The sequence below is a fragment of the Olea europaea genome, unplaced genomic scaffold (genome assembly GCF_002742605.1).
Source record: "Olea europaea var. sylvestris unplaced genomic scaffold, O_europaea_v1 scaffold2880, whole genome shotgun sequence".
Classification (NCBI taxonomy): domain Eukaryota; kingdom Viridiplantae; phylum Streptophyta; class Magnoliopsida; order Lamiales; family Oleaceae; genus Olea; species Olea europaea.
Genome location: NW_019247342.1, coordinates 57,870 through 76,784, shown reverse-complemented (window position 1 = coordinate 76,784; position 18,915 = coordinate 57,870). Strand labels below are relative to the sequence as shown.

The 18,915-nt window shown below is 36.0% G+C and overlaps 1 protein-coding gene across 1 annotated transcript; it reads right to left on the bottom strand.

Annotated features, from left to right (window-relative positions):
- Positions 1–13,583: 13,583 nt before the first annotated feature.
- On the bottom strand, positions 13,584–14,580 carry LOC111384265 (21 kDa protein-like). Its single transcript, XM_023008528.1, has one exon. The coding sequence runs from the start codon at positions 14,507–14,509 to the stop codon at positions 13,874–13,876; it is 636 nt and encodes a 211-aa protein (XP_022864296.1). The 5' UTR covers positions 14,510–14,580; the 3' UTR covers positions 13,584–13,873.
- Positions 14,581–18,915: the final 4,335 nt, after the last annotated feature.

Below are 18,915 nucleotides of genomic sequence, written 5' to 3'. Positions count from 1 at the left end.
TTTACTAACCGCTATGTGACAATATAAAAGTTAAACAAGAAAACGTAAATAAAAATAAAGAAAAATATATTTGTTTTATCAACATCTTTTAGCAACCAATTTTGAAAATAATTTATTCATATGTTTCACGGTAAATATGAATTTAATTTAATATTTAACAGTATTAGTTCTCGTTTAAACTTATATGTTAACTTATGTTAAATATATTAGTATAATGTTGATAGGTAAATCGTGAATTAAAATCGAACTAAACCACATATTATAAGTTGGGTTGGTTTGGTTTGGTTCGAAAAATAAAATAATTTGATTGGATTTGAAAATTTTTCAAATTACATGAAATGGTTTGAATTAAAAATATAGTATAAATCGTTTAAATCGATTCGCGTTCACCCCTAGTTAACCCATTTGTGTCCTTTTCCTATGGTAAAAGAAGCTCTATACTCATTCGGATGGATTCGGCCTTATTATATTTCCACGTTCAAGACTTGATGTCAAGGACCGCAACTTCACTTAGCCCCTTGACACTATCGCAGCCGCAGTTTGCCCAATTTCGGCCGTACATTGTAAATATTATTTCAAGTTTGAGTTGTAATTTTCTTTTCATTGTAATAGTTATTTTAATTGTAAAATAGTTCTGGTATTGATAAAAGATTAGTATGATTCCTCGTCTTTTAAACGTCTACTCCCGTCACTTGGGTTTTTGTTTAGAATGCTATTATAGGGGGTATTAGTCATTCAAGAATCTTTCAAGCTCACTGGTGTCCGCCCCCTGCACCAGCATTTGTAATTTTCTGCTTTCATCAATTGTAATGTTCAGTTTTCAGCAATCAATGTTCAATTTATTTTCAATGTATTCAAATTCTCAATTGTAAGCTTTCTACAATATTGCAATCAAATTTTCTTTCATCCCGACGCGACCGAGAAAAGGCGGAAGGTAGTCTAGTGGAGCAGACTACTGCCGCACGGTGTCCCTTTCTGTGCCAAGAAGAAAGGCACCCCGTGAAAGTTGGTATCAGAGCTGCGGCTCAAGACCCTCGATAAGAAAGGTATGGATCCAATTACATCACACACCACTGAAGTGGTAGAGCCTCAAAAGAAGGGTACTACGAAACAGCGCGTGGATGCACTTGATGAGACAACTACTAGGTTGTGCTATGCTGTGGAAGGTCTCGAGGAAAAAGTCGAGATGGCTGAATCTGAGATTCGTGGATTACACATCCAATTGGATGAAAGCCAAAGAGCTTGCACAGCAATGACGGAAGCTGCTGCAATCATTCCTGATCTGCAGGATGAAATGGAAGCGTTGAATTGCGAGTACTCCAACGTACGGTGGGCAATGGGCAAGCTCCCGCACACGAGTATGCTCCTAGACTCAAAATTCCTGAACCGTGTACCTATGGAGGGGCACGTGATGCAAAAGAAGTCGAAAACTTCTTGTTTGATATAGAACAGTACTTTCTAGCAGCTTCGATCGAAGATGAAACTAGAAAGGTAACCACAGCTACCATGTATTTGGGTGGAGATGCAAAATTATGGTGGCGAACCAAATATGCGGACATTTAGGCCCACAGGATTCGAATTGATTCTTGGGATCTCCTCAAGGAAGCGATCAGATCGCAGTTTTTCCCGAAAAATGTCGAGTATCAGGCTCGACGGGCTCTTCGAGACCTGAAACACACGAGCTCTATCAGGGAGTATGTGAAATCCTTCTCAGGGCATATGCTGAATATTTGAGATATGTTAGAAAAGGACAAGCTCTTCACCTTTATGGAAGGGTTGAAACCGTGGACACGCACGGAACTTCAAAGACAGAAGGTTACTGATTTAAGCACGGTCATGGGAGCTGCTGAATGCTTGAGCGACTACCAAACAGAATCTAGAAAAGATCGACCTTCGGGGAGTAATCAAGCAATTGGAGGTGGTAACAGATCTTACAGACCCAGCTCGAACCCAAATGGAAAAGAGCGCTACTCTCAAAATAGAGAAGGAGCCTATCAAAGCACCCGTGGTTTTCAGGGAAATTATCATAACAGCCGTCAAGGAAATTTTAACGGCAGTAATAGTAACAACTGGAACAAAGGAAAAGCAACGGAGGGCCAAACTGATGCCACTCTCAAATTGAAGTGCTTTTTATGTGAAGGACCTCATCGGGTGTCGGAGTGTCCTCAGAAGCGGATGGTGAATGCATATTGTCAATTAGCAAGTGGCAGGCCAAGTTCAAAACAAGAGGTCCCGCAAGCTAATTGTAATAATGAGACTGACTCTGAAGAGGATGAGGAAGTAGTTGGGGCATTTTCACATTGGTGCAACACACTATCGCATCGGGTTGCTGGAAAGGATGATGTCCCACTGAAAGAGGCAAAGATGGAAAAAGCGAAGGCTCGTATTTGTAGGGCCAAAGGCTTAATGTTCATTGATGTAAAAATCAATGGGAAGCCAATCAGGGCTATGGTGGATACTGGTGCTACCCACAACTACCTTGCATGTACCGAAGTAGAGCGGCTTGGACTGGTTCTAGAAAAGGGTAGTGGAAAAGTCAAAGCAATCAACTCCGCTGCTCAACCAATAGCTGGAGTGGCGAAATCGGTGTTGATCAAAGCAGGTCCTTTCGAGGGAAGGACAAATTTATCTGCAGTTCAGATGGATGATTTCAAGCTTATTCTGGGATCGGAATTTCTTCGGGATACTAAGACAGCAGTGTTGCCATATTTCGATTCGTTAATGATGATGGGTAATAAGCCGTGTGTCATCCCTACACAGGTTGGGAGGATGGGCGAGAAGAGTATCTCAGCCATACAATTTAGTAAAGGTTTCAAGAGAAATGAACCCTCTTTTTTGTGTACTCTTCGATTAGAGGAGGTCGAAGAGGCGAATGGTCCTATTCCAAAACCCGTTAAAAGGCTTATTCGGGAATTTGAGGACATCATGCCGGAAGAATTACCAAAGAAATTACCACCAAGAAGGACGATTGATCATGAGATCGAACTTATTCCAGGAGCTAAAGCTCCCGCCAGGACACCATACCGTATGTCTCAACTTGAGCTTGAAGAGCTTAGGAAACAGTTGGGGGAAATGTTGGAGAGTGGAATCATTGTGCCTGCGAAGTCGCCATACGGAGCTCCTATGTTGTTTCAGAAAAAGACTGATGGTTCTCTTAGAATGTGCTTTGACTATCGAGCCCTGAACAAGATTACTGTAAAGAATAGCTATCCTATCCCACTAGTTGCAGATTGCTTCGATCGACTGAGTCGGGCGAAGTATTACACAAAAATTGATCTTAGGTCCGGATACTGGCAAGTTCGGATTAAGGAGGGAGACGAAGCAAAGACTACGGTCGTAACCAGATATGGAGCCTTTGAATTTAAGGTGATGCCTTTTGGTTTGACAAATGCTCCAGCAACTTTGTACTATGATGAATCAGGTACTTCACGGGTTCTTAGATGATTTTGTCGTGGTGTACTTGGACGACATATTAATCTACAGCAAGACATTGGAGGAACATGTCCAGCATGTGAGGCAAGTTTTTGATCGGCTACGAGAGAATGAACTTTATGCTAAGCCATCTAAATGCTCATTTGCTCAGACATTTATCAGTTTCTTGGGTCACATCATTGAACAAGGCAAAATTCGCATGGATTCGAAGAAGGTTACAGCCATCAAAGATTGGCAACTACCAAAAACCGTACATGATGTACGTTCATTTCTTGGGTTATGCAATTACTATCGAAGATTTATGAAAGGCTACTCAGAAATTGCACTGCCCCTTACTGAATTGACAAAGAAGGATAAGGATTGGGATTGGTCATCCCAATGCCAAGCTGCTTTTGAAAGGTTGAAGAAGTCCATGTGGACGAACCCGATTTTAGCCTTACCGGATATGGCTAAACCATTCGAAGTTCATACAGATGCTTCAGATTTTGCCCTTGGTGGAGTCCTCATGCAAGAAGGACATCCGGTAGCATATGAGAACCGAAAGTTAAACGAGACAGAACATCGTTACTCGGCACATGAAAAGGAATTGTTAGCAGTTGTCCATTGTCTCAGAGGATGGCGTCATTATCTGCTTGGGTCTCCATTTATTGTGAAGACAGATAACACTGCAGTTAGTCACTTTATGTCCCAACCAAAACTGTCGAGCAAACAGGCTCGTTGGCAGGAATTCCTTTCAGAGTTCAATTTTATGTTAGAGTATCGTCCCGGCTCTAATAATCATGTTGCTGATGCTCTTAGTCGACGGGCCGATTTAGCTACCATCTGCTCTGTAGCTGCTCTTGTAGGGAGCGCAGTCTCCACGAACACTAGAGACCAAATTTGGGCACTTATGGAGAAGGACCCAGCTACCCAATATTTGGTCGACCTTATCAAACAGGGTAAAACTCGACAGTTCTGGCTAGATGGGAAACTAGTGAAGACAAAGGGAGACCGCCTATATGTTCCTAAGGGTGGAAATCTGAGGAAATCACTAATTACGGAATGCCATGATACAATTTGGGCGGGGCATCCCGGAGAGGAACGCACTTGTGCACTACTACAACGTGCATACTACTGGCTTCAAATGCGGGACAACATTGCAACATATGTAAAAACTTGTCTTATTTGTCAGCAAGATAAGGCAGATCATTAGAAAAAGGCGGGCTTGCTGGAGCCTCTTTCCGTTCCAACCCGGCCATTTGAAAGTGTATCGATGGACTACATTATTGGGTTGCCAAAAGTTGATGATTTTGGCACTATCATTGTCGTGGTGGACCGTCTATCAAAATATGCAACTTTCATTGCAGTGCCTAAGTATGTATCTGCGGAAGAGACAGCTTAACTCTTCTTCAAATATATTGTCAAATACTGGGGGCTGCCTAAGGACATCGTCAGTGATCGAGATCCTCGTTTCACTGGCATATTTTGGATTGAGTTGTTCAAACTTCTTGGTTCAATTTTGAGCATGAGTTCCAATTTTCACCCACAATCTGACGAACAGACGGAGCGCTTCAATTCTATGCTAGAAGAATATCTTCGGCACTTTATCTCTACTTCGCAGAAAAATTGGGTAAAACTTTTGGATGCGGCCCAAATTTGCTTCAATGCCCAAAAGAGCTCTTCCACCAATAAGAGTCCTTTTGAGATTGTTACTGGCCAGCAACCGCTACTCCCTCATACAATAGATATCGAACGAAGTACCAAGTCCCCTCAAGCAAAGAGATTTTCTCAAGAGTGGAAATGAAATATTGAAATTGCTCGGAGTTATCTTGAAAAAGCTCAAAAATGGTATAAAAAGGCTGCAGATCTAAAGCGCCGTTTTATTGAATTTAATGTTGGAGATCTGGTAATGGTTAAGCTTCCCGACAGGAATGTTTACAAACCAACAAGAGGGAAGGACTCAAGATTGTCACCAAAATACATTGGACCATTACCCATTGTGAAGAGGATTGGAAGAGTTGCATACAGAGTTGAACTCCCTTCATGGTGTAAAATCCACAAGGTCCTTCATGTTAGTGTGTTGAAGCCATACTTTTCGGATAAGGAGGACGCATCTAGAAATGAGCCAAAGCGACCTGTATTTGAACTGAAGAAAGTTGGAAAGAAGGTTGCTGAAACTATTCTTGACCATCGAATCACTCGGGCTTCTAGAAAAGATCATCAGGAGTACTTGGTCAAATGGATGGGATGCAGTAGCGAGGAGAATACTTGGGAAAGAGAAAAAGATCTCGGGGCCTTCAAATCATTAATTGAAGCATATCATGCATTGATGGCACCGAGGACGTCGCCAAAACAAATGGGGGAGAATGTCAAGGACCGCAGCTTCACTTAGCCTCTTGACACTATCGCAGCCGCAGTTTGCCCAATTTCGGCCGCACATTGTAAATATTACTTCAAGTTTGAGTTGTAATTTTCTTTTCATTGTAATAGTTATTTTAATTGTAAAATAGCTCTGATATTGGTAAAAGATTAGTATGATTCCTCGTCTTTTAAACGTCTACTCCCGTCGCTTGGGTTTTTGTTTAGAATGCTATTATAGGGGATATTAGTCATTCAAAAATCTTTCAAGCTCACTGGTGTCCACCCCCTGCACCAGCATTTGTAATTTTCTGCTTTCATCAATTGTAATGTTCAGTTTTCAGCAATCAATGTTCAATTTATTTTCAATGTATTCAAATTCTCAATTGTAAGCTTTCTACAAAATTGCAATCAAATTTTCTTTCGTCCCGACGCGACCGAGAAAAGGCGGAAGGTAGTCTAGCGGAGTAGACTACTGCCGCACGGTGTCGCTTTCTGTGCCAAGAAGAAATGCACCCCGTGAAACTTGGGCTTAGTTGAGTTTTCCTTCTATATTTTTCATTTATAAATTAAAGTTTATATCAATACTTTATTATATTTATGTGGAATCCACGGGGTGGTTCAACGGCAGCTGCTTGCCGGAAAATTCCTAGTTTATCATGTTATATAAATTAGTACTTGAATTATATTTCGTTAACAAAAATACGTATATGCAAATACGAATAGAGTAATGATTTACTGAAATCATGGTACGCACATAATAATGAGCAACTCACAACCTATTCAAACGTAAAAGATACAGAAATTCGAATAAATAAAATGAAGCGAGGTATGTGAATGCAAATCTCCTTAAAACGGATTTTGCCCCCTGCACTAGTACTAATAGAATCAAGTGAATGTCCGTCTCCCAAGATACATCGCTTATTCCAAAATTATTATAGCACAATATTAATTTTGTCGGACAAACTAACGCTTGACTATATTCTTTTAAAATGGAAGATATCTAATACTAAATATGGAACAAGTAACTCAAAAATAATTTCAACATTATTTTGACATAATTTAGATCGGGAAAGAATCAGAATTCAATTATATAGAATTGATTTTGAGTAAGAAAAAATGAAACTATATTTCTCTATTTTTAAATTTTTAAGTATCTCTTCCTAATGGTCGTATCTGTTGGCAAAATTAATTTTAATAATTATATCATACCATTTTCATATTTAATGGTGTAGATTGCACCTTATCAAAAGATTACACCTATACCGAAATAATATAACTCTTTTATATGCACCATTTACATTTGAAAAGTCGCAATTAATCATCGCACAAATTCGAGACTTTGTAAATTTTCACCTAAATATATCAAAAATTCCAACAGATCATAGATTCGGCCTCAGCATTTCCACGTTCATTCCTTCTAATAAATCAATTTTCTATTCACGTTAGGGTACACATCATACTAACTCAATCCTTTACTCGATCCCTTTCACTCCCTGCACTAAATTCCTTTTTTGCTATAAAATAACAGTTCGATAACTTAAAATAACAGTTCTGATGCTTAAATTTGAAGAAAGTTTAAAAGTTACAACGAAAGAGACGTTACTCGGTTATTACAAGGTATCGAACTTTGCTTTGTCTATCACCTACGTTGATAGATCATGACAAGAATCGAATATAACAATGTTTATTGGCAAAGACCCACTAATAATTGAAAGCAAATTTGCAACCCGTGAACCCAGTGGATCCATGTAATGTTATACCTCTCTTTCCTTCCAAACTGTCTTTATTGTCTTCACGAGCTCAATAAACTTCACATTTCTCTTTCTTGTATAGGAAATTCCAAAACTTATCCCGAGAAACACTCCCCCTGTCATTTGGAGTCACCCACCATTTTTTGTGAACCTATGTATTAGAGGTGTATATAAATTATGTGCAAGTAGAAATGCCTAGAGAATGTTGAGGGTTGCAAAATGAGTTGGTTCGTGTCTCATGGTTGAACATTTGTAGATCGAGTATTCATTGCAATGTTACAAAAGTCGACCTGAATATTTACTTGAGAAAGAAAAAGGGTCAAGAGTCAAATGATTGAACTGACTTATTTTCGTGGTGAACTTGTTCTATGAGTATTTTAACTGATTTTATATTTGGGCTTTTACATGTAATTGAATTGATTTTCNTATGCAGGCTGAATCTATTTCTTATTTATTTAGCTACTTGTTAGTATTATTGGGCTGCTTCCCTATTCTGTTATCGGGTTGCCTCTTTATTCTGCTATTGGGCTTAATGTTTTGGTCCACTATTGTGCTTACGGGTTCTCGTCCATTAACTTGTAAAAACACATTTGATGAATGCAACTTTGCCTCATAAGTTTCGGTTGATATTGGCCTTAATGTGGCCATGTCGGGATCGTTGGATCTAATATTTTGATGAACTATAAAAGGCTGCCAATCGTCTCTTTTCAAGAGTTAGTGTGTGATTTCTAATGTTTTTTGGTTCTCTCTATCAGTGCTGCATAGCTTGTGGCAATAGATGATTGTTTAAATGGCTGTGAGGAATTGGATGATGCAAAGTTATGTTCTGGTCACTTCTAAATTATGCCCCTCATCCCCTGTCTGATTCCCATTTTTTTGATAAAATGCATAGTGAAATAATGATTTTTTGAAAAATATGTGATTAAAATGTAAGAAAAGGTTTTTGAAATACGTGTATAATTATTTTATAAAAGAATGTATGATTGAAAATAAATTTTGAAAAAATTCATTCTTGAAAATATGGGGCTCAAACAAGGGATATATAGAGAAGTGATTTTTAAACGTAACTTTTTTCTTAGAAACCTTGAGGATTTTCGAAGCTGTAATTACCGAATTTTCGTTGTTATGGCTTCACGATCGGCAGATCTATGATTGTAGTTAATCGTGACGATCTTAATATTAATTGGTTCACCGAACAGAACACTTCTCCACATTAATTGGCCAAATTCCTGTTGGTCTGATTTTAAGTGTGCAACAAATGTCAGATCATTTTTTTCCGATGACATTCTGATCCGGTTCTCGAATCATTGACAGAAGAAGAATTCTAATCCGAACTCTCCTGCGACATTTTAGAATTGTTATAAATTGACCTTGGGGATGCACAATGATAAATTCCCTGTTTGGTAGTGATTAAAATCTAGATCAATTTAAGTCAAAATTAAATACTAATTTTAACCACATATTTAATGGGATGAAACCCAAAAATTTTCGATCATACATTTTATCAACTTTTATTAAAATTTAATTTTAATCCCATCAAACACGATCGTAATGTGAATTAAGTATAGTTTCATTATTACAATAAGTTTTTTAATCTGATACTCTGATGGTGGTGGAGACAGTTGGTGTCGATACTGGCGGAGATAGTGAACCATTATGTTGATAGAAAGATTGAACAGAGAATTAGACATCAATTTATTTATGTTTTGTGTTTGAAATAGTAAATAAATATTCTTTAAAAATTCCCTATTTAGAAAAGAGAGATTTTGAAAGAGTTCTTTAGATTTTAAATGTCAGGTAAATTAGGAGTGGACGCAATTCAGTTCGATTCGATTCCAAAGGGATCCAAACTTTCATGAAGTAGTTAAAGAATGAAATTTGTTAATTTTCAATAAACATAAACGCTATCATCAATTTTTGTACACACACACACATATATATATTCTTTCTTTACTAACCACTATGTGAGAATATAAAAGTCAAACAAGAAAACGTAAATAAAAATAAAGAAAAATTTATTTGTTCTATCAACATCTTTTAGCAACCAACTTTGAAAATAATTTATTCGTATGTTTCACGGTAAATATGAATTTAATTTAATATTTAACAGTATTAGTTCTCGTTTAAACTTATCTATTAATTTTTGTTAAATATATTAGTATACTGTCGATAGGTAAATTGTGAATTAAAATCAAACTAAACCACATATTATAAGTTGGGTTGGTTTGGTTCGAAAAATAAAATAGTTTGATTTGATTTGAAAAATTTTCAAACTACATGAAATGGTTTGAATTGAAAATATAGTACAAATCGTTTAAATCGATTCGCATTCACCCCTAGTTAACCCATTTGTGTCCTTTTTCTATGTTAAAAGAAGCTCTATACTCATTCGGATGGATTCGGCCTTATTATATTTCCACGTTCATGACTTGGGCTTAGTTGAGTTTTCCTTCTATATTTTTCATTTATAAATTAAAGTTTATATCAACACTTTATTATATTTCTATGGAATCCACGGGGTGGTTCGACGGCAGCTGCTTGCCGGAAAATTCCTAGTTTATCATGTTATATAAATTAGTACTTGAATTATATTTCGTTAACAAAAATACATATATGCAAATACGAATAGAGTAATGATTTACTGAAATCATGGTACGCACATAATAATGAGCAACTCACAACCTATTCAAACGTAAAAGATACAGAAATTTGAATAGATAAAATAAAGCGAGGTATGTGAATGCAAATCTCCTTAAAACGGATTTCGCCCCCTACACTAGTGCTAATAGAATCAAGTGAATGTCCGTCTCCCAAGATACATCACTTATTCCAAAATTATTATAGCACAATATTAATTTTGTCGGACAAATTAACGCTTGACTATATTCTTTTAAAACGGAAGTTATCAAATACTAAATATGGAACAAGTAACTCAAAAATAATTTCAACATTATTTTGACATAATTTGGATCTAGAAAGAATCGGAATTCAATTAGGATCCGTTTGATTGTAAAAATGAAATTGAATTGCCTTAAAAATGAATTCCAAGGAATTGAATTGCATGGAATTGTTTTCTTCAGAATTGTAAAATATTGTGTTTGATTGGTATAATTTTTCACGTGGAAAATGTTGAAATAAAAGTGTTTTTGGTATTCATTTGGTTTTGTTTTACATGAAAATTGTCAATTAAAGAGATAGATTTTATTGGTATTGGGGATTAAATTTGTTTCCATTGCTAACACAAAAAATAAATAAACAAAACAAGACAAAAATTTCAAGAAAATCATCTATCTTTCGATATTCGTTTAGTTTTATTTTACATGAAAATTGTCATTTAGTGGGAAATATTTTTTTACAATAATTTTTAAAATTTATTTCCATTACCAACACGAAAAATAATAATAATAAAAATGCTACAGTAGGTAGGAAAACCTATATGGTGAGAAATTGGTTTTCCTTAAAAACCAAAAAAAAGTGCAAACTTCAAGACAACCAAGAATTCGAATTCCATGAAAAAAAATATATCAAACACCTAAAGTTGAAAAATCCAATTCCAATTCCATCTTCCAATTCCATGTCCACCCTATCAAACACACCCACCCTTACATAGAATTGATTTTGAGTAAGAAAAAATGAAACTAAATTTCTCTATTTATAAATTTTTAAGTATCTCTTCCTAATGGTCGTATCTGTTGGCAAAGTTAATTTTAATAATTATATCATACCATTTTCATATTTAATGGTGTAGATTGCACCTTATCAAAAGATTACACCTATACCAAAATAATATAACTTTTTTATATGCACCATTTACATTTGAAAAGTCACAATTAATCATCGCACAAATTGGAGACTTTTTAAATTTTCACCTAAATATATCAAAAATTCCAACAGATCATAGATTCGGCCTCAGCATTTCCACGTTCATTCCTTCTAATAAATCAATTTTCTATTCACGTTGGGGTACACATCATACTAACTCAATTCTTTACTCGATCCCTTTCACTCCCTGCACTAAATTCCTTTTTTGCTATAAAATAACAGTTCGATAACAAGTTTAAAATAACAGTTCTGATGCTTAAATTTGAAGAAAGTTTTAAAGTTACAACGAAAGAGACGTTACTCGGTTATTACAAGGTATCGAACTTTGCTTTCTCTATCACCTACGTTGATAGATCATGACAAGAATCGAATAAAACAATGTTTATTGGCAAAGACCCACTAATAATTGAAAGCAAATTTGCAACCCGTGAACCCAATGGATCCATGTAATGTTATACCTCTCTTTCCTTCCACACTGTCTTTATTGTCTTCACGAGCTCAATAAACTTGACATTTCTCTTTCTTTTATAGGAAATTCCAAAACTTATCCCGAGAAACACTCCCCCTGTCATTTGGAGTCACCCACCATTTTTTGTGAACCTATGTATTAGAGGTGTATATAAATTATGTGCAAGTAGAAATGCCTAGAGAATGTTGAGGGTTGCAAAATGAGTTGGTTCGTGTCTCATGGTTGAACATTTGTAGATCGAGTATTCATTGCAATGTTACAAAAGTCGACCTGAATATTTACTTGAGAAAGATAAAGGGTCAAGAGTCAAATGATTGAACTAACTTATTTTCGTGGTGAACTTGTTCTATGAGTATTTTAACTGATTTTATATTTGGGCTTTTACATGTAATTGAATTGATTTTCTTGATTTCTTTTTGGGAAAATGACTTGTTTGATTCGATTCTTATCACACAAGTTTAGTATTTTAATAATTTATAAGCATTAAGCATATAGACACTTCACGAATTTTGAAATTTATTAATGGCTATATCAACATTTTGACGAGTTGTCTTTTTCTTTATCAAAGATCATATCGAGGGGGTGCTTTGTAGGTTAGAAATTTGTCTTTAGGTCAAGACAGCACATTTTTCTTTTTATCTTAATCAACATTATTGTTGTCAATAATAATGTTAATGCATTTTAAAATTTGATATTTAAAAACAATCAATAAGACAAGACAATACGCAATTAGGTGTACTAAATCTCTCGTGATCCAACAGCTCACTCACTATCTTCTGTACCAAATGCATAATAATATGAATCGTATCATCTTTCTTTCTCGTATCGAATTTTGATGAATTTTGGGACAAAAAATCAGTTTATTTTTCAATTATCAAAACTATTATGAATTATTGCTTTTAAAAAAAATTGTATATTATTAATTAGTTGATCGTGAAGATTACGTACTCGTGATTTACTAAATAATAACAAAAAATTGATTGAGGAAATGTTCAAATAATAAGAAAAAATCGTGTCGAATGCAAGCCGGTCTAACAATTTAAATCAAACCCGTTAATCATCCGATTCACGGACTAATATTGCAATTAAAATAAGAAGGATGAAATTATTATGGACTAATATTGCAATTAAAATAAGAAGGATGAAATTATTTAGTGAATTGTATTTAAATAAGATTAAGCATCGTAACTTTATTTATGTTTTACATTTAAAAAAAAAGTCAAATCGTCATAATCATTTCGTTAGACAGTATTTCCAAGCTGACCCATTTTTCATAATTCATGAAGAAACTGCCGCAATTTATGGGATCTTCATTAGTACAAAAAGACATCACAGATTAAATCAAGCTATTTTTTTATCCCCATTCTTTTAAAAATTCATTTTTTCAAAATTCATTTTTAACCACACATTCTTCGACAACACATTCCAGTGTTTGTTAAGGTAGCTTTACCACATAATATTTATCGTCATGCATAATTTTCATGTCAAATTTTACAATATCATGTATCACGTCTCAGAGAAAAGTTAAAATCTTATTCCACTCCGATTTGACAATCATTAAGTTCAAACTCCTTTTTATTTTTTTACGTATTCATTCTCAACACACATTTACACAATAAAATATTGTGCATGTAAACTCAAAATTTTTCAATATTTTTTATAAATTCTCCTAAAAATCACTGTTCCAAACTCTATTTTTTTTTTTCCAAATAATGATTGTCAAACAGATGTTAACTATGTCCAAAGTGTGGTCGAGTAACAAGAATCCAGAAATCAAGAAAACAATTAGATCAACTTCCATAGCCACAGCTGCAGCTTCTTGAACACTTTTCTTTCACTGTGAAAACCTGAAACTAAGCAGCAATGGCACTTTAAACAAAATATAATTAAAAACCCACAAATTTTAAAAACAGAACATTTACAATCCGCTTATAAACCACTTCAATCTTTCCCTTTCACTACTTTCTTTTCAACAAAACTCACATTAACCTAATCTAATTACATCCACATAAATATTATTATTCTATCTAGCTGTGATTTCGTAATTCATAATAAAACCTCATGGCCCTGATACCGTGGCAACATAACTATTAACCAAAGCCAGGGCATTGCTAGTCACCTCCTTCACCTTAACAACACGGCCACATATGTCGACTTTCATCGGCCCATCGGGCACATCCTCAAATCCATCCGTACACGTGTCCTCATTCGTCAAGGCAGCGCTCATCCACGTCTGTACATTGCTCATCTGAAACCTTAAGGACTCGCCAGAGCCGCTTAGCTGGCGCATTTGCTTGAGCGAGTCGCGTATTTGATCAATTGAATCGCCAAAGAGCGAAAAACAGTCGTGTAGCGCTGCAGTGGCTCGGTGGTCAGCGCCGTAGTCGGCTTCCCGGGAGAGGTTGGAGACGTAAGCTGCCATGCGCTTGGCTCTAGACAAGCTCACACCAACCGCCACGCGGGCCAGTCGGGCAGGGTCTTGTTGTACCGTCTTAGAATAGCCAGCTAAGGAATGGTAGCATAATTCTGGGTATAATGTGGTTGCACAACTTGTCCGGATAAAAGAACTGTCATTTGGGGGATCCGGCCCTGCCGCAGGGACGGCAGCGGTGTCGATGGAGTACCCGAAGGACGGAACTTGGTGGATTATGAAGAAGAGAATTGTGTGAATGGAAAATATACATACGTTCTTCATGGTGTCTCTGGTTTGTTAGAGTTCAATTTGTGGACTCTAGACTTTGGATGCGATGTCTTTATTCAGGGACGGTGTCAAAGGAGCTTAAGTAAGGGTATTGAATTAGTGATATGGCAATTATGCCCTTGGAGGTCAAATTTTATTACAAGAAGAATGGATTGTTTGATTTATTTCCCTAATTTTATCAGTGGCACATGGGTACATGTTTATTTTGCTTTAATATGGAAGTGGAATTATTCAAAAATTAAAAAAAATAAAAATAAAAATTCTTTAATTCAATAAGTAAGATCATCTAAATGTTCACGTGTATGTTATATAAAAAATAAAGTATTCGAATTTTTACGTTAACTCAATGGTCAACTCTTGAATAAATTTTTCCAGATTTTAATTTCAAGAACTTGATACTTTAAACCTCCAAATCTTTTAGAGTATTCTCCAAAATCAAAACTACATCAGTGGATGGACATCTTCTTTTAATTAAATCAAGAAACTAGTCTTAAATTGGACAATTGAATAAAGTATAAAAACTAATTTTTCTCTCCAAATTTGAACAATATAAAATTTTGTAGTATGATTGTTGTTAGGGCTGGACAAAACTTTCGAACCGAACCGAACCGAACCCGAACCGAACCCGACGGTTCTTCTCAAATTAAATACTCGAATGGGTATTTGAATCAAGAACCGACGGGTATGGTTCGATTCTAGATTCTAGGCCAAGACTCGAAGAACCGAATAAGAACCGAATCTCCGTAATTTTTTTAATTAATTTATTTTAAATAAGTAAAATTATTTTATTTTTTCTAAATAAATTTGTTAACTAGATAATTTAGTTCAAACCACAAAATATGTTTTTCCTATTTCTAATATTCAGTTCAAAATTGATTTAATCAAATTGACCTCAATTTTATCCAAATCTGTTATTTTACTGTAGTGTCGTTTCTACGGGAGAAAATCGAATTAAAGCTCTACAACATCTCTCTTAATTATTTTGAGCTCGCTATCTTTCTCTTTCTGTGATTTTTAATAATCAAGTTTATGAAGAATTCAGTAAAGAGAGACGCGAAACACATAAGATTGAACTACGTTATTTTGTAAAAACTAATATTAAATATATCATTAATTAAATTAACGTAATTTTGTATATATTAAAAAATTTAATTATAATTCGGAATCGAATGGAACCGAACCAGACCGAACCGAACCGAATAGAACCGAACCCGAACGGTTCCGTAATTAAATTTGGACCCGACGGTTCCACTTATTAAATACCCGAAAATTTTGAGTCGGTTCAATTCTCGTCAGAACCGAACCGAGCCGGATCATATCCAGCCGTAATTGTTGTACAATCACATAGGATGTCTAGTTTCCATCTAATCTCTATTTATAGAGATGGAATAGTTACAATAATTGTATAATAATAATTTCACATTCAAATAAGAGTTCTAATTAAAAGTTAAGTAAGAGTTTTAATTAAAATCCAAATCCAATTAGTTTACATTTAATTACATGTGTAGTCCTAAAACTTTAATTATAATTATAATTAAATTTACTACTTTTATAGTAATTACAACTAAGTATAAAACTTTATTGTAATTACAATTAAACCACAAACTATTATAATTACCGTAATCACGTTTCAATACGTTATGGAGTTACCATAGGGACTTGATTGGACATATATTGTCCAAACTTCAATAATTAGATCCTGTCTAATCGACCTAAGCCACTCGATCTAATTATTAGTCTTTGCGATTTTTACTAAAAACAAAAGACTGAACTCTTGGAATATATAATATAAGATCACAAAAGTCAATAAATCTGTAATAAATTCATTTGACCTGCCATAGATGTATTTTATCCTCATCTAAGATTCAATAATTACTTACGAGCATAAATGACCGTTTTGTACTTTTAATTATTCTCATTAACTTAAATTTCATTTTCTTCAACGGTGTGAACTAATCACAGATGTTAAAGTTTAGCCGTCACTAAACACAGAGCTCAAATTTTAACTATTCGACAAAAAATTCTTAAACAGTCAATCTATCCATTTTTTAGGACACAAATTCATGTTCTCTATTTTGTTCATTCTCAAATCCTCTACTCATCGAGATATTTGACCAATCAAATTGATCTCATCCATTAATGAATCAAAGAATCATGAAAAAGATATATACAATCCCGTCAAGGTATTTAGATGAAAAAGACAGTAGTCAAGTGAAATTTAATTCTCCGCATGATCATACTATAGAATTAAACTCGACACGTGATCCGTTCAACACACTCCTAGTATATTAGTGTCTCTTTTAACTATTTCTGTGATAAGAACAAATAAAAAACTTGAATATTAAATCAATCAATACTACAACCTTCCAATATAATGTGTCAACCCTTATGCATTGGTTCTGACATCAAAATATAAGTTGTGTCACACTGTATTTCACAAGTATCCAACTTATGTTATTTCAAGTAATTATGGGCACTTTGATTCGCATGCTCAATAATAAATAAATGCAATAAATAAATAAAATCATAATTTATTTATTATAAATTATTATTTCATCATAGCAAAATATACTATATGGTTACACAACCCAACAAATCTCCCACTTGCCCTAGAATATATATGTCATGTCTTGCAACCTCTATCTTGTAGGTGTTACGTGTTGACATACTTGGCCGACCCACTGGGCCCATGGCCTACTCATGCCGAACCACGTGGCATCCCAATCAAGGCTCCCAGACCAACAGAAGTCAACCAACATACCGAGACAACACCCATGACGTGACCCAAACGCTGGCGTCGAAGTGAATAGGCCGAGGTGGTTTGTCTTGCCGAGGCCCATCATACCGAAGCCCAGACGCCTTAAGCAACACTCCTCCCCAGAAATTCAATCTTACACAATGATCCTTCCTGATTGATTGATGGGACACCCACCATAGATTGCGAGATGAGGCTACGTGTACTCCCAACCGAGGACTACAATCAACTTGTAATACTATAAATACTCTCTCATCCATCTCTCAAAGGGATAATGCAAGATTCAATACAAGAACCAAGATTACACATTATTTACTCTCTGAATACACTTTATTCAACAACCTGTTTACTATCTTGCAAATACAATACAATACGAATTCATACGCGCATTCTATAAACATCGATTTGTAATTATTATACAATCGTTATGCAAACATCTCACCGGATTCTGAACGTTCTTGTCCCGCGCTGTTAAGTCGTTCCCAAGTAATTGATCTGTCCATTTGAGACAGTCCACGTGTCTTAACATGTCGGACTAGGCTTATGTGTACACGGGTGGGTCCGGTATCTGTTGGCAACATTTTTTGTGGTCAACATATTGGCGCTCTCTGTTGGAAACCATACCATAACCACGAGTAACCGTGTGGAAAGCTTACTAAAAGAAAGATACTTGGGCATTCCCCTTGAAAAAGAATTTGTTCTTGGAAAAGAACAAGTGAAAGCCCCATAACTTGCAACAATTTGAAGTTGAAACACAAAAGAATGAGTTCGGACGAAGATGTACCCCCAGGAGGGTAAGGGAAAATGTGGGAATGCCCGCATCGATAGCTACCCCTACAACTTGGTATCGGCCTCATTACCACTACAGAAGAGGAGGCATGCGAATGGCCACCCAGTTGTCAAGAGAGATGGTTACCATGGTCATAAACATGAGGGACATTGCTAGCCAAAACATGGCCATAAGGGAACTCATGGCCCAAATGCAGAGCCAAGGAGGCTTCCCTATTCCTCCATATGCACCCCAAGGACATTATCAACAAGATGAGGAAGTCCAAAGCCAAAGAGCTGTATCACCAAAATACAGCTGAGGCGGAAGCCCCATGGAGAGGGAGGTAGAAGTTGATGTTTCCTCCAATTATGCTACAGGCCAGCCCACCGAGGCCCAGTATAATCAGGACAACTTTCCACCAGCATATGAGTCAGAACAAAGACCTAGGAGGTCTACCAACGTCTGAAAAAATCAACCCCACAGAACTGAAGAGCAGGCAATAGCAACAGCCACGTGAGCCTCAGACTAGGCCACAGCCCCCACCTCCAATGACTCATCAGCCAGAGAAAAGGCATGAAAATGCCCCCCGTGTTGTCCCACATAGAAACAAGTGCCAAAGGAGGGAAGAGGAGGCTAGGATCCAAGTCGAATCCTCTCATCAGCCACCCAGGTACAAGGCTGATGAGAATAATGACTCAGATGAGTAGCAAAGGTCATGTAACTTGGATGACGACGATGAAAATTTGTCATTTTCAAGGAACCAAAGGAGAGCCCAGGTTCCGAGTCACTATGTGGTGCCCAAAATACTAAAGTACAACGGGAGAGGCAACCCAGAGAAACATCTAAGCACTTATAAAACTCATATGAGCCTTAGAG

Excerpts from the sequence above, each read along its gene's own strand:
- LOC111384265 (XM_023008528.1), bottom strand. The coding sequence starts at position 14,509 with ATGAAGAACGTATGTATATTTTCCATTCACACAATTCTCTTCTTCATA.